We start from the raw sequence: 14,592 nt of genomic DNA on the forward strand, positions 1-14,592 counted from the left end.
AATGAGCAGGACCTTGGTAAAAAATGTTTTTTCCACAGCTAAGCTTGAGTACAAGTAAGGAAGAACTGACCAGATACCTGTCTTGTTCTGGAAAAGTTGTAGACTGCATCATTAAAATGGATCTAATCTGGGGGCGGGTAGGTGGCACAGTGAGTAAAGGGTCGGCCCCAGAGTCAGGAGGACCCCCCCACACACACAAAATAAAACTAGCCATGTAACCTTGGGCAAGTTACTTAACCCCAATTGCCCTCCAAAAAAAAAAAAAAAAAAAAGGCAAAAATAAATAAATAAATAAAATGGATCTAGTCACTGGAAGATCAAAAGAATTTGGATTGTGCTTTTCAAAGATGCTGACAGTGTTGATAAGGTCCAGAAACTAAAAGAACACATACAGGTTAGCAAGTGAATAGACCCCAAAATGGCCAAAGCTTTAAAATGAAAAGATCCCCAAAGTAGTGTTTTAGGGTATATAACATCTGAATAATAAATCAAAGAATATTTTGGAATCTTTGACAAGACTAAGAATATCGAATTTTCTTTTTGCCTTTTGGAGGACAATTGGGGTTAAATAACTTGACCAAGGTTACATGGCTAGTTTCCGAACTCAGGTCCTCCTGACTCCGGGGCCAGCTCTTTACTCACTGCGCCACCTGACTGCCCCCCAAATATTGAATTTTCTATGCACACAAAAGCAAATGGAAAAAAAAAAGTTCTATTTTATTACACATACAGATGAAGAACCAGTAATGAAATTATTAGAAAACAGATATCATCAAACTGGTTATGGGGAAGTGTAAAATCAAAATCATAGCCCAAAGAAGTAGGCAAGAGGAACAGCATCAACATAAAGGAGGGAGAGTGGCTACAGCTGGTGGACCATATGATACTAGGGGTCAGGGCAAGGTCAACAATGGGAAAAGCATCCCAAAGGAGTGGTAGTCAGTAAGACAATTATCAGCAGTCATACGAAAGGAAGACTGGGAGAAAGCAGGTGCAGACACTACAGCAACCTATCTTACAGCGTGACAACATTGAATGGAGAATCATCTTTTACTCATCTGAAATGACTATTTTGTAAAGGTCTTCAGGTATAAGAGACACAACTTTGTCCAATATAAAACGACTGATTTAGTTTTCTTGTTTTGTCTTTGTTTTTTGTTTTATTTTGTTTTTTGGAGGGCAACTGGGGTTTTAAGTGACTTGCCCAAAGTCACACGGCTGGTAAGTGTGTCAAATGTCTGAGGCTGGATTTGAACTCAGGGCCAGTGCTCTATTCACTGTGCCACCTAGCAGCCTCTGGTTTTCTTGTTTTTATTTTGCTCTTTATTAGCAGGGTTATGACATGTGGATTTGTTTATAAAATTGTATTTGTATAATTTCATGTTAAGTGATTCTTAAAAAACAAAGTGCTATTAAAAATAAACATGTGTGTACATGTGTGTATGTACATATATACACATAGTTCATCAAAAAAAGTTCTCTTCCATATATCATTAGTCCTAAAAGTGGAATAAAAATCCTGTTTCACTGATGCTTAGACACTTACTAGTTCAATGACCCTGGGTTCCTCATTTGTAAAATGGAGATAATAAAACCTATCTCACAGAGTTATGGTTGTGAGAGATAACAAAGGGTTAAGTTTCCACAGGCCCTGGAATGAGGTAAGGAAACTTAAAGGAAACAACGCTAGCCTTCTTCTCATTGGTTGCCCCACCCAAATTTGGTGTATAGATATGCACAAGTAAAGGATTGAAGGATATTTCTTTCTGATTGGGTAGAAGGGTCAAATGAATAATTATGATAATAAAGGATTGTCAATTGTAACTCTCATTGGGTGTCTCCAAATTTGGTGCATAATGAGGGATTAGAAAACATTGGCCCTCTGATAAAATACTAATTCACGAATAATTATGGTAATGAAGGACTGAGATTGCTTTGCACCAATTAACTTGACATTGTGAACCCACTTCACTGTCCAATGGTGAGACCAGACAGGGGAGTGGGTCCAGTTAGGATTAGGATAACAGAAGCCTGTGAGCTTCCACAATTTGCACTCCCTGGCTGACACCCCTTGAGCAACCAGAGCTGTGCCCTTTCTCATGAGAAAGAATAAAAGACCTATTCTAATCATGGACTCAGACTCCAATTTTGAAGATCTGGCAGTGGTTTCTATCCCACACATGGTGATCACTAAAATAATATCTGTAAAGCACTTTGTAAACTTTAAAGTGCTATGTAAATGTTCTATCTTATTATTATTGATTCTATGAAAATTTATTACTTAATCCAGATCCTAGTGGCTATTACATACCAACCCCTAGGGGATTCTTTCTACTTTCTCAAAAACTTTGGCTCCAGTTACCTTGTCCACACCAACTCCTGCTTTCATACTAGGCAACTTTAACATACATGTTGATGTTCCCTCAAATACCCTAATCTCCCAGCTTCTAAATATGCTCAATTCCCATGACCTCCTCCTCCATTCCAATTCAATTATGAAGAAATGGTTACAATGGGATACTTGGGTGCTTGTGCTTGGACCCCAATTCCAAGATTATATTTCTCCCTAGCCTGAAAACACTATCCCTGACAGTTTTCTCCCCAGCCCAAGGACAGTAAGCCTGGCAATAATTCATGAGTGGGCCCAAGTAAGACAAACTACTTTTTCCCACAATTACTCATGAGTGAGCCCCAGTAAAACAAATTATCTTTACCTATAACAAGAACAAGTTGACCTCTGAAGAAATTCTTTTGTAAAAACAGGACTATCTTGTAACCACAGAATTATCATATATTAATTCCCAAAGTTATTGTATACAATCCAGAGGTCAAGCTATAGTCATCAGCTCTCAAAGCTATCTGGCAACAGACATAACAGACCAAAAATACACCCCTGAGAAACCCCTTTCCCTGGTTTCCAGTAGTGAATGACACCTGTTGTTGAGGTTTAAGTTTAGGGGTGCACAAGACCCCAAAATACCAATACGCTGGGTCCTGCCAAATGAATTCAATTCAAGCCTTCTCTCAGCCAAAAAAAAGCAAAGTTTACTAGAGGTTCGCCATAATGGGTAGACTCTTAAGGAGCCTCGTTATCTGTGACACTTATTTTGGACAAGCAGGCCAGAATCATCTGACACAGAGTGAATCTGCACTAGATAATTCTCTGGCCTTCCTTTTCTCACAGAGGCAAGATGGGGTCTTATATACAGAAAGATTGTGGGAGGAATCTAGGGGTGGTCTAGAGGAGGAGTTTGGGGAGAGTCTTCAGGAGGAGTCAAAAGAGTTCAGATTCCAGTAAGGGACAAGATTTGGGTATAGATATTTTGGGAGGATGGAGGGTGGGAGCTAGCTGGACAATGGAGGGCTAAGCTAGTAACAGAGATTTGGGCCATGCTATAAGGAAAGGCTTATAGCCTCAGGCAAATGCCTTATCAAATAGGAAGATTCAATGAGTTCTAGGGGGTTCCCAGAGCCAGTACCTCAGCACTGTGACCAAAGTTGTAAATTATCACCTAATTAGCATATCTGCCAGATAACCACTACTTTTCCTCTATAAGTTTTTGTGTCATTCCTGTTAAGTGACAAATTCCTTAAGGAGCTCTGCCCACCATATTAGGGCAACAATAAACCTTTGCCACCTCAACTTATAGAATGTTTGAGTCTGTGAATTCATTCCAGACCACCCTCTCCCTGTACTTCAGTCCTTGAGGGGTTCCTGAACCCCTTAAACCACATCAGTTATACCCTTTATCCTTCCATCATCCACAAGGGTTCCACTTCCCAAAACCAAGAATTCTGAAATTATCCAATCATGATCTTATATAATTCCCTCTCTTACCATACTTTTCTCCTCTCAAAAACTTAGTCTTAGTCATAATCATGACCTACCTTCTCTCCTCCACCACCCCCAAACCTTGCCAGGCTATTTCCCCTGTTCTGTCTACACTCTCACCCTTTAATGAAGCACTTCAACTTTACACTAATTCCTATTATCTAAGCCCTTGTTCTCATCTCCTACTGTTCATGTTTTACCAAACCCCAATTCTGGATTGCTCCTGGCATTGACCTCCTCAATCTCTAATCACAGGCTATCTACAGAGCTGGATAAAGTCACAGGGTCTAAATAAATGTGTGTTATTTGTTTTCAACTGTGCTTTTATTTTACTCCTCGGGTAAGGGATTCTCCACCCCCACCCTCCAACAACAGCTGTTCCAAATTTTCTCCTCCCTACTTAATCTTCCCCCAGGATTCCCTCCTCTCAACTAAGGTTCTGGCCTCATACAAACAAACAAGCAAGCCACAGTGGTATTCACCGAAGATTCCTTTTCTTCCCTCCTCCTCATTAAATCTTGATGTTATCTCCCCAATCCCCCATTTCTCCTTTTACTTCAGTTTCTGATAAAAAGACAGCCCTTCTCTTTGCAAAGGCCAGTCCCTCTACAAACACTCTCTTCCCATCTCCTCCCACCTCAATCCAACACATCTCCTCCCATCTCAATCCACCAAAGTACTCCTATTATCACCAACTCCTCCCTAATCTTCAGTCTTTCCATATATATTGGTTCCTTTCCCACTGCCTACAAAGAGCTAAGGCTCACCCATCCTTCAAAAGAATCCTCACTCTGTCCCACTGTTGGGGTTAGAAGTGCTCGGGACCCCAAGTGCTGGGTCCTACCTGAATGAATTCAATCCAAGTCTTCTTTCAGCTAAAGTAAAACAAAGTTTGTTAAAGATTCACCATATTGGGTAGACTCTTAAGGAACCTAAGCATTTGTGACATTTGTGTTGACAAGCAGGTCAGATGAAATCTCAACTAGATTAAATCTCACCTAAATAGAATCTGAGCCCCTTCAGGGAGGCAAGATGGATCTTATATACAGAAAGGCTGTGGGGGTAGCCAAGTAGTCTGGAGTGTGACTAGAGGAGGAGTCTAAGAAGGATCTTGATGGGACTGGAGTGACTAGAGGTCAGATTTCTAGGAACCAAGAAAATGGGATTTTGATAGAATCAAGGGTGGGAAGCAGCTGGAAGTAATCGAGAGGTAATACAGAGGTAACAGACAATGGAGGGATAGGCTAGTTTAAGGGTAACAGATCTGGGCATGAAACAGTCAGATTAAGTGGGAAAATTCAGGGAGAATTCAAGGTGAGAGTTTCCCAAGGCCTATGGACAAATGGGACTCAAAATTCTTTTGGAGTAAAGGGAAAAGGTCACAGCGTGGACCTGTTCCCCATCACCACATGCATGCTTAACGATCATCCTCTCTTCAAGTCCAGGTCTTTGAAAAAGGCATCTTTATTTCCTCTCTTCTTGCTTCTTAACCTCCTCTAGTCTGGTTTCTGACCTCATCACTAAACTGAAAGAGCTCTCTCCTTAGTTAAATTACATACATTAATCTCCTACTTAACAGATCTAATGGCCTTTCCTCAGTTATCCTTATCCTTCTGTACCTCTCTGAAGAATTTGACACAGCTGATAACCCCATCCTCCTTAATACAGTCTCTTATCTGGGTTTTTGTGATACTGTTCTTGCCTGCCTCTCCTCCTCTCTATCTGACCACTTCTCTGTCTCCTTTGCATCATCTAAGTCATGCTGACTTCATCTGGGTGAACCCTCAAGGCTCTGTCCTAGGTCCTGTCCTCTTCTCTCTATACTTTTTCACTTAGCAACCTTGTCAGTGTTTATAGGTTCAATTTTCGTCTCCAGGCAGATGACTGAGCTCTGTATTTAGCCCTAATCTCTCTCCTAAACTCCAATCCCACATCACTATCTATTGGACATTTTAAACTGGATATCTCATAGGAATCTTAAACTCAACATGTACAAAACACACACCTAAATCCACTCCTCTTCCAAATTTTTCTATTACAATCAAAGATATTATCATCATTCCAGTTCCCAGATTCACAACCTTGGTTTCATCTGCAACTCCTCATTTACTGACTTAAAATATAAAATCAGTTGCCAAATACGTTATTTTTATCTCCATAATATCAGACATCTCCTCCACACACCCAGCTGCCACCATAGCTCAGGTTCACATTACTTCTCATGTGAACTATTGCAATTGCTGCATATTTTTATCTTCCTGATTGAAGTTATTTTCCTAAAGCACAGGTTATGACCACATCACTACACTACTCAATAAACTCCAATGGGACCTTATTACCTCTAAAAGTAAATATAAACTCCTCTGTCTGTCTTAAAATTGAGACTCTTCACAACCTGAACCCTTCCTACTATTCCAGTCTTCTCATACATTGTCTCCATGCATTCTGAGATCCAGCCATAATGTCTACTCCTTATCCATACACAAGATACTCAGTACTCAGTCTCCAAGAACTGTACATTTGCACTCTCTTATTTCTGAAAGCATTCCTCTTCATCTCCACCTCTTGTAACCAAATTCCCTTCAAGACAGCTCAAGAACCACCTTCTCTATGAAACTTCTACGATTCTTTCAAGAGTCTAATGCCCTCCCTTCCAAAACTATCTTGCATTTATTTTGTATATTATTTTACATCTCCCAATTTATATACAGATTTTCTCCCCCATTAAAATGTAAACTCCTTAAAGGTAGAAAGCATTTCATTTTTGTCTTTGTATCTACAATGCTTAACACATAATAAGCACTTGAAAAATTCTTCTTTGTTTATTGATTGATTACCCAAAGTATGGAGGGCTGAGCCCAGGTAGTACCTGTTCAAATGAAATCTTGCCTAAGATATGCAGTTATTAGACCTCTCCCTATCCCTAAATCACTTCATACATTTCCACTCCCCACAATAGAATGTAATCTCCTTGAGTGTAACTATTTAGTATTTTGTCTTCCTGTGCCCAGTGCTTAGCACAATGCTTTGTACTTACTTTTCTCTCTCTAAAATCCTATGATTTGGTGTGCTCATGACCTAAATCTAATTTTTTTGTTCCACAAAATTCATTTTCTCGTAGTTACTTAGAATTCTATGGGGCTCTGAGTTTGGAAGCGTTCCATAGAAATGGAATCACTAGAGAGATCTTTAAGCAGGTCAAACACCCTTCAAATAGCAATTCCTACCCTTCTCACAAATTCCTCCAGGAATCTTCTCACAGTAGTGAACCAAGTGAATAAAAATAACCCTGTTTTGTCAGAAGAACATTTGAGTTGGAGGTCAAAGAAAATAGATCATTCTTTTGAGGTTGTTGTAGCAGTATCATTTTAATAATAAAGGGAAGAAAGAAAACATTTAAAATCTAAGAGCTGGTACATTATTTTGGCAAGCACAATCTCCTGAAGTCATTTAGTGAGTAGAATTAGATCACAACACATGATGTGGTCCCTATCCTTTGGTTAAACAGCATGCTTCACTATTGGGGAAAACTTCACAAAGGGCCTCAGTTTCCTCATCTATAAAATGATCAGGTGACCTAAATGATCTCCAACATAAAATAATTCTGATAATCTCTAATTCTTCTGTTTACCTAGTACACCTGACTTTTCACAAACAGCTGGCATACTATATCAACAAGCCCTACTAGAATATAAAATAATAATATCTCCCTGAACATAGTGTAAACATAGATAAGGGTCTGGACTATATTATGGCTTAGCTCCTCTCATGGAAAAGCTACCTCTAAAACACATTCGGCCTTACAGAGAAGAACAAGGAAGTCAGATACAACGTGGTACAGTGTTAATGAACACCAACAATTTTAAAAGATCTATACTAAACAAAGAATTAGGCTATCCCTAAAAATTTAATCTAATAAGACATAGCTTCATAAGTTGTACTATATCTAGTGATAAATTTACAACATCAACATGCCATCCCAAATCTGAACCTCATCATCTATAACTATTTCACCACTAAGTTTGTGACAACCTGAGGCTCTGTAACTGTCCCTGGAAAGCAAATGAGTCCTGGAAAAGGCCTATAATCATCTCAGAAAGTTCAGGCCAAACTCAAATCAGCTCCCAGAGGAAGTTAATGAGGTTCATCGAGACCTCAGGGGTACAGAGGATCAGTTAACAAAAGATTTCTTTGGTCTCTCCTAAATCCATAACCATTTCGGTTTCATTACAAATACCATTCCTTCCATGCGGCAAGTCCTTTCCATGATGCCATGCCTTTCTCTTTCTTAAAATCCTAATTTGAAACTAACTTCAGAAAACTTTCCTGATTTGGAGATCTCTCTTTCCAATTGCACATACCCTCAGCACTTAATATAGAATGATGAATGTATAGTGAGTAATGAATAAAAGTGTTTCCTCTAAGGCACTACTAGTGAGGAATAAGAGGAAAGTGCTTTGGAAAAAGGCTATCAGTAATTCCATTATCCAAAGCATAAACATTTCCACAGAAAGATAATCTCAGTACCAGACTATAATTTTCACAGAAAATAGACCATATTAACTATGCTCATTGGACTAGAAAATGTTAAATAACAACAAAGGACTAAATATATCTGAATATTTGGAGGAAAAATTCTATTCTGTGGTGATCGAACAAAGGTTGTTGAATCTTATAATCTAATTAAGACTTTTCAAAGTTGTAAAAAGTTGTTTTCCTTGTCACAGGCAAAGTCAGAGATTTGTTTCATCCAGAAGCTGATACATGCCCAGTTCCTCCCAATTTTACTCCATACCTTAAAACACAGAGGTTAACAGTCTTCAATGTTAGAGGCAGCTAGTGGTGTAGCATACAAAGCATTCAGTCAGAAAGACTGAGTTCAAATCTAGCCTCAGACACCTACCAGCTATATGATCTGGGCAAGTAAATTTACTTCTATCTTCCTCAGTTTCCACAACTGTAATATTGGAATAATAGCCCCTACCTCAAAGAGTTATTGTGAAGCTCAAATGAGATAATATTTATAGAGCACAATGACTAACACAGTTGGCCCTTAGTAAATGCTTATTCTATTCCATTCAGGGAGAGGACACACTAGAAAATCTCTCCAAATTGATGAAGGTCCCCAGAAAGCAAATATATACCAGTGGTATCAAACTTAAGTACAAACAGGGGCCACTAAATCATACATAAGGATCCCTGTGGGACATATATTAACTTAGAAAACCATATATAAATACTATCTATGTTTTATTATATTCTTACTTATTTTGTTAAATATTTCCCAATTATATTTTTATCTGGTTCAGGCCACACGCAGGAACATTTTGGTTTGCAAGCAGCTTATGGGGTGTATGTTAGACAATTCTGACATAGAGTTTCTACTGTTCAATCTGTTCATCCTATGGTCCCTACATTACTCACTTCTTCATTTTGTAAGGTCCCCTGCCCCATCTCTGTCTCCACATCTCTTACTCTCTCAAACCCTTCTTCTAGCTATCCAACATCCTTCCCCAAAAATATTTGCAAGAGTTGTTGGCATGGCTACACCTCTCTCCCTAAGTTCTCAGCTTATAAGATCCATGCATGGGAGAGGATCAGGACCTGCCTCCAAAAGGTGGTGGTAGGTAAAAATACATTTCTAGTTGTTTCAAGACCCTTCAATGTAGGGGTGGTTGTAGGAACATAGCAGGTTATTGTGAAAAATGGAACAATGAAGACATCTCGAATATATGAGGCTATTAAAGAAGGAAACTAACATACTTTCCCACAAACCACTGAGTACAGATGACTTTCCCATCTTACTTCATATGGCATTATCTTTCTAATAATCACAGGATTGTAGATTTAGCCCTAGAAGGGACCTCAGAAATCATCTGGTCCAATCCCCCAAATTGAGGTTCAGATACATTAAATGATTTAACCAGAATCATATTACTTCAAAATGTCAGAATTAGGATTTAAATCCTCGTCTTCCTGACTCCACATCCAATACTATATACTATATCATACTGCCAGAACTTAGATTATATAACACCCAATCAAAGTTTATGTCTCTTTTTAATATTATCCTTTTTATTAAAAATAAAATATTGTATAAAATTTTTTAAACTGAATAAACAAAAATTTAAGAGTATAGAAATTAGAGACATATTTCAAATTTCTCTTTGGAACCTGATATGTATCTGTGAATTTATCCAGACCCTGCTTAAAGAATTTTTAGTATATATTTTCAATCACCACAACAATCATTTAGAGAAAGGTCATATTGTGACATATTTGAGCATCTCCTATGCTTAGGCCCAATAAGCATAGACCTAAAGAGTGTGGTGTGGCCTGTATTCCTGTGACTCCCAGACATACTTATAGTGTTGTTTTATTTTAAGTGGAAGAAAAGTCTTAAGCTTCCAAAGGACTTCTGAGAAAAAGCATAGGAATTAAAGTGATCTTTTGAATTACCTGTCTACCTCTACTCTAAATGATAAAATATACATCATTTTAATAAAATTATGCACTTCAGTACTTTCCAGTAATAAATTCTATAACAGGCTAGCCATGAGTAATTTAATATTTAATCAGACAAGTTTATAATTTGGAGAAGATGATTGGAAGCACATCAAATCCTCTACTTCTAAATCCTCTCATCCTTTGCAATACACACACATACAGAAACACACACACACACACACACACACGAACACACACCTTCTATGAGCTCTCTCAAACTCCTATCCACTGGAAGATGTAAATGAGTTTCTGGTATCTCTGTGAAGCCTTGTCTCCTATTCATGAGACAGCTCCCTGAAAACTACCAAATACAGAATGTCCTCTCATTTAAATGGCCTGAAGTGATTAAAATCAAGAACACCAATTTTAAACAGATTTAAATTAGACTTTTAATGACTACAGAGAGACTTCTAGTAGCTATTTGTTTTCAGCTCATCATTTACTCAGAGTTCGTTAGAACAAAGTTACTCCCAGGATTTGCTAAAGTAGCAGAAATTTTAGAACACTAATAATATTAAGACAAAAGTTAATAGTGCTGCTGGTTAACTTTATGACCAATTATTCATGCAAGACTGAACATACTCAAAACCCATTACTGTAAACGTGAAGAGTCATTTTCTTTCCCAAGTTCACATTTCATGAGGGTACTTTTTATTTTAGCATATACAAAGAAAATATAAGACCAATTAGGAAACTCTTTCAAAGTAAACTCTTTTCAGTAAATTACTTAACATTTTGTAGTAACAAGTGCTTCGTTGAATGCCATGTCATTCTTACCTCCATGGGGAAAGCTTTGAAGTTAACAGTATGTTCAGAACCACGCTGGTTTTCTCTCCCCCAGTGAAATCGGACTTCATATAGTTCAAATTCATGCCCTTGAGGCAATGGGCCTCCTGTGAGGACTGGGGGGGAAAACAACATACATTTTCTTTAGTTATTATGTTTTTCCCCAAAATGTAAATTTCTCAATATAGCAAATTATCAACACAAGAGACATTTTCTCAAAAACACTTCTAGTGTGCTTCTATGAATTAAATTCATACGCCCACGATAAAGCAGTTGACGTTATATGACGATTCTAAAGTTGACTATGGGGCAGCTAGCTGATACAGTGAAAAGAGTGCCAGGCCTGAAGTCAGGAAGACTCATTTTTCTGAGTTCAAATCTGGCCTCAGACACTTACTAGCTGTAAAACCACTCCAGAATCTTTTCCAAGAAAACCCCAAATGAGATCACAAAAAAATTGGACATGAATAAAACACCTGAATAACAAAAAAGTTGGTTACGTCTAAGAGGCTTGTATATAGATTCAGCAGATCAAAAATTCAAATTCCTTGTAAATAAGCAATTTTTTTTTTCATTTTGCCTGGTTCTTAGAATTTATACCAATTCTCAGCCTGCTGTAAAATAAGCCTCCTCCAACCTGTCCCATGAGTGATATTGACTTCATCCCTGGGTCCCTCAATTCAAATAGGTGAGCTCTTGCCCTGTCTTTTCAAGGCTCAGGCTTTCAACCACTTCCCTTCTCTCCACACCATGCACTCCCCACCTTCCAGCTTTATGTGGTGTTCTCCTAGTAGAATGTAAGTTTGGGGGGCTAGGTGGTGCAGTGAGTAGAGCGCTGGCCCTGGAGTCAGGAGGATCTGAGTTCAGATTCCACCTCTGACACTTAACACTCATACACAAAAAAACTAGCCCTGTGACCTTGGGCAAGTTACTTAACCCCAATTGCCCTCCAAAAAGAAAAAAAAAGAATGTAAGTTCCTTGAGGGCAAGAAATTTGCCAGCTTATATTTGTGTCCCCAGCACTTCACATAAGTGAAGTAATTTATCAATAAGAATAATAATAATTACTCAATAATTAATTAATAATTATAATAATAAATAATAATTAATCAATAATAAATAATTTATCAACCTTTATATCTAACAAGATTCAAGAATGACAACGGAGGAACGAACACTGAAATTGAAGTTCTAAGTCCAGAGTTCTAAACTCAGTTCTGTCACTAACTACTTTTGTAACCTTGGTTAAGCCATTAAATTCTTTGGGCCTCAGTTTCTACATCTATAAAATGAGCTATTTTAAGTTCCCTTCCAACTCTAGACTTATGCTTTTTAGTCAAAATAAAATATTTAAGTATGCTTCATAGGCCAGAAGTGCTCTAGCAGAAGTGACTTCAAAGTGAACACTATTTTACCATCTACTAACCATTATTAAGTCAAGGGGAAAGATAGAAATCACACTTGGGCACAAATATAAGAACCCTTTTAACAATATATAGTCAGAGGGGAAACAATAACTTCTAGATAAAACACTGAAATATTATACCTAGCACCAGAATTTAACACAAGAAGGCTGAGGGGATAGGGAAAAGAGTAGAGGGGACATGGGATAAGAGACAGGGAGGTGGGGAAAGAGGATGGGGACCAGACCTGGGATTTCACTGATATAAGGAACAAGACAAAGAAACTCCCTCTGCCAGTGCAAGTTAGTATATTCTCTGCAGCTTACAGAGTCCAAAAATTGCCCAGAGCTTAAAGGCGCATCAAAAGCAGGATGTGAGCCCAGGTCTTCCTGGTTTTATGGACAACTCCTTAAAAACTATTCCATGCTGCCTTTCAATAGTTCAGGTCAATGTGCAAAACAACTTCCATTGAAATATAGAGTCTCATTTCTAGCCAAGATGGCTACCTGAATATAGGCAAATTGCTCAATTCCCAAATATCTACTCCAGCAAAACCTTGATAAAAAGCCAAATAATAATCAAGAAATCCAGTGAAGAATGCAGGTAGTAACTTCTTCCCCCCCCAGAAAAGTACAAAAAGTCAGCCAGAGGTCCAGAACCTATAAGAATGAAGTCCAGCACCAACAAAAGCAAACAAGCTACCAGCATCTCAGAATAACCAAAGATAAACCAGAAAAATCATTAACCTGTAGGGCTCTGTATCTGTAGGAAGCCAGAGCAAAGATTTCCATGAGAAAGACTCAAAGAGGTAAAAATTCCCCAGGGTTGTTAGAAAGGTGCAAGCTTGAGATCTTAGAATTTCATGGGAAATGGCAGCAACTGAGCAGAAGCCAGTGCTCAATCATCTCAGGTAATCCATGAGGTAAACGTCAGCACAAGAATTCAAGGGATCCAATGGGAGAACAGTCAGAGCTGATCCTGCCTCTCCCCTCAAAAAATCTCAGGAAGTATAGCACCTGACCCTGGCACAAAACCTTAATTTAGGAACAAAAGCTAAAGAGATGAGTAAATCAAAGAAAACCCCAAGCAGTATTATTTTTAATTATAAATCCAGAGAGTTTCAAAAGTAGTAACCCACAATGGCTACAATTAGTGGCTCAAAGGAAAACATGGATTCTTCACAAAGACTACACTATTACCTAGAAGAAATTAAGATTAGAAAATATAAAAATATATAAATACAAGCTCTGGAGGGAAAAATTGGAAGGAGTATAAATAATGTAAAAGAAAATGTGGTAAACATCACCCAAATGACTACCTATAAGCCAGAATAGACGTAACAGAAATGAATGACTCCACAAGATAACAAAAAATATTGTAACCAAATCAAGATAGAAAAATAGGAGTCAGAGGGCAAAGTAAAGATAGAAAAAATACTCCAAACATATCCTAAAAGAAACCACAAATGGAAATGTCCCAGAAGATCATAAAACAAAATCCAAAACTCCCACATCAAAGAAGTACTGCAAGCACCCAGAAAAAAGCAACTCAAGTACCATGAAACCACAGACAGGATCACACAAAAGCTTACAGTTTCATAATGAGAGTAGAACTTATATAATACATTATTTCAAAAAGGCCAAAGATTTAGGCTTATAAACAAGATTAACTTTGCTTTGAAAATTGAGTATAATCCCATAGGGGGAAAACATGGATTTTTAATTGAATAGAGCACTTTCAAGCATTTCTGATTAAAAGACTACTGAGTGGATAGTATCAAATACAAACACAAGAGTCCAGAGAAACTTAGATAAATTTATTTGAATGACTGAAGGGAATTGAGGGATGATGCCGTGCTAACATTCTACTGGGGGGAGAAGAAGTAAGTGCCTTCAGAGTCTTCATTGTTGTCAAAGGATCAATGAGGGTAGATTGGTTCTATTTTGACTGTTTTAAGAGAGGGTAAAAGGAAAAATACACCACTGTAGAAAAGAGGAAGAAGGGAGTGAAACTGATTATCTACCGTAATTCAGAACTATGGGAAAAACTATAAACAGGGGGGGG

At 38.0% G+C, this 14,592-nt stretch overlaps 1 protein-coding gene across 1 annotated transcript in view; it reads right to left on the bottom strand.

Moving 5' to 3' along the window:
- The window catches only part of CA8 (carbonic anhydrase 8), a 177,473-nt gene that overhangs the window by 139,506 nt on the left and 23,375 nt on the right, over positions 1–14,592 (bottom strand). Inside the window, exon 3 of the mRNA XM_069099997.1 lies at positions 11,117–11,241. Within this exon, the coding sequence (XP_068956098.1) occupies positions 11,117–11,241 (125 nt within the window). The remainder of the gene's footprint in view (positions 1–11,116; positions 11,242–14,592) is intronic.

The sequence above is a fragment of the Petaurus breviceps genome, unplaced genomic scaffold (genome assembly GCF_028583685.1).
Source record: "Petaurus breviceps papuanus isolate PSGF00001 unplaced genomic scaffold, PetGlider_PUasm1.0 38, whole genome shotgun sequence".
Classification (NCBI taxonomy): domain Eukaryota; kingdom Metazoa; phylum Chordata; class Mammalia; order Diprotodontia; family Petauridae; genus Petaurus; species Petaurus breviceps.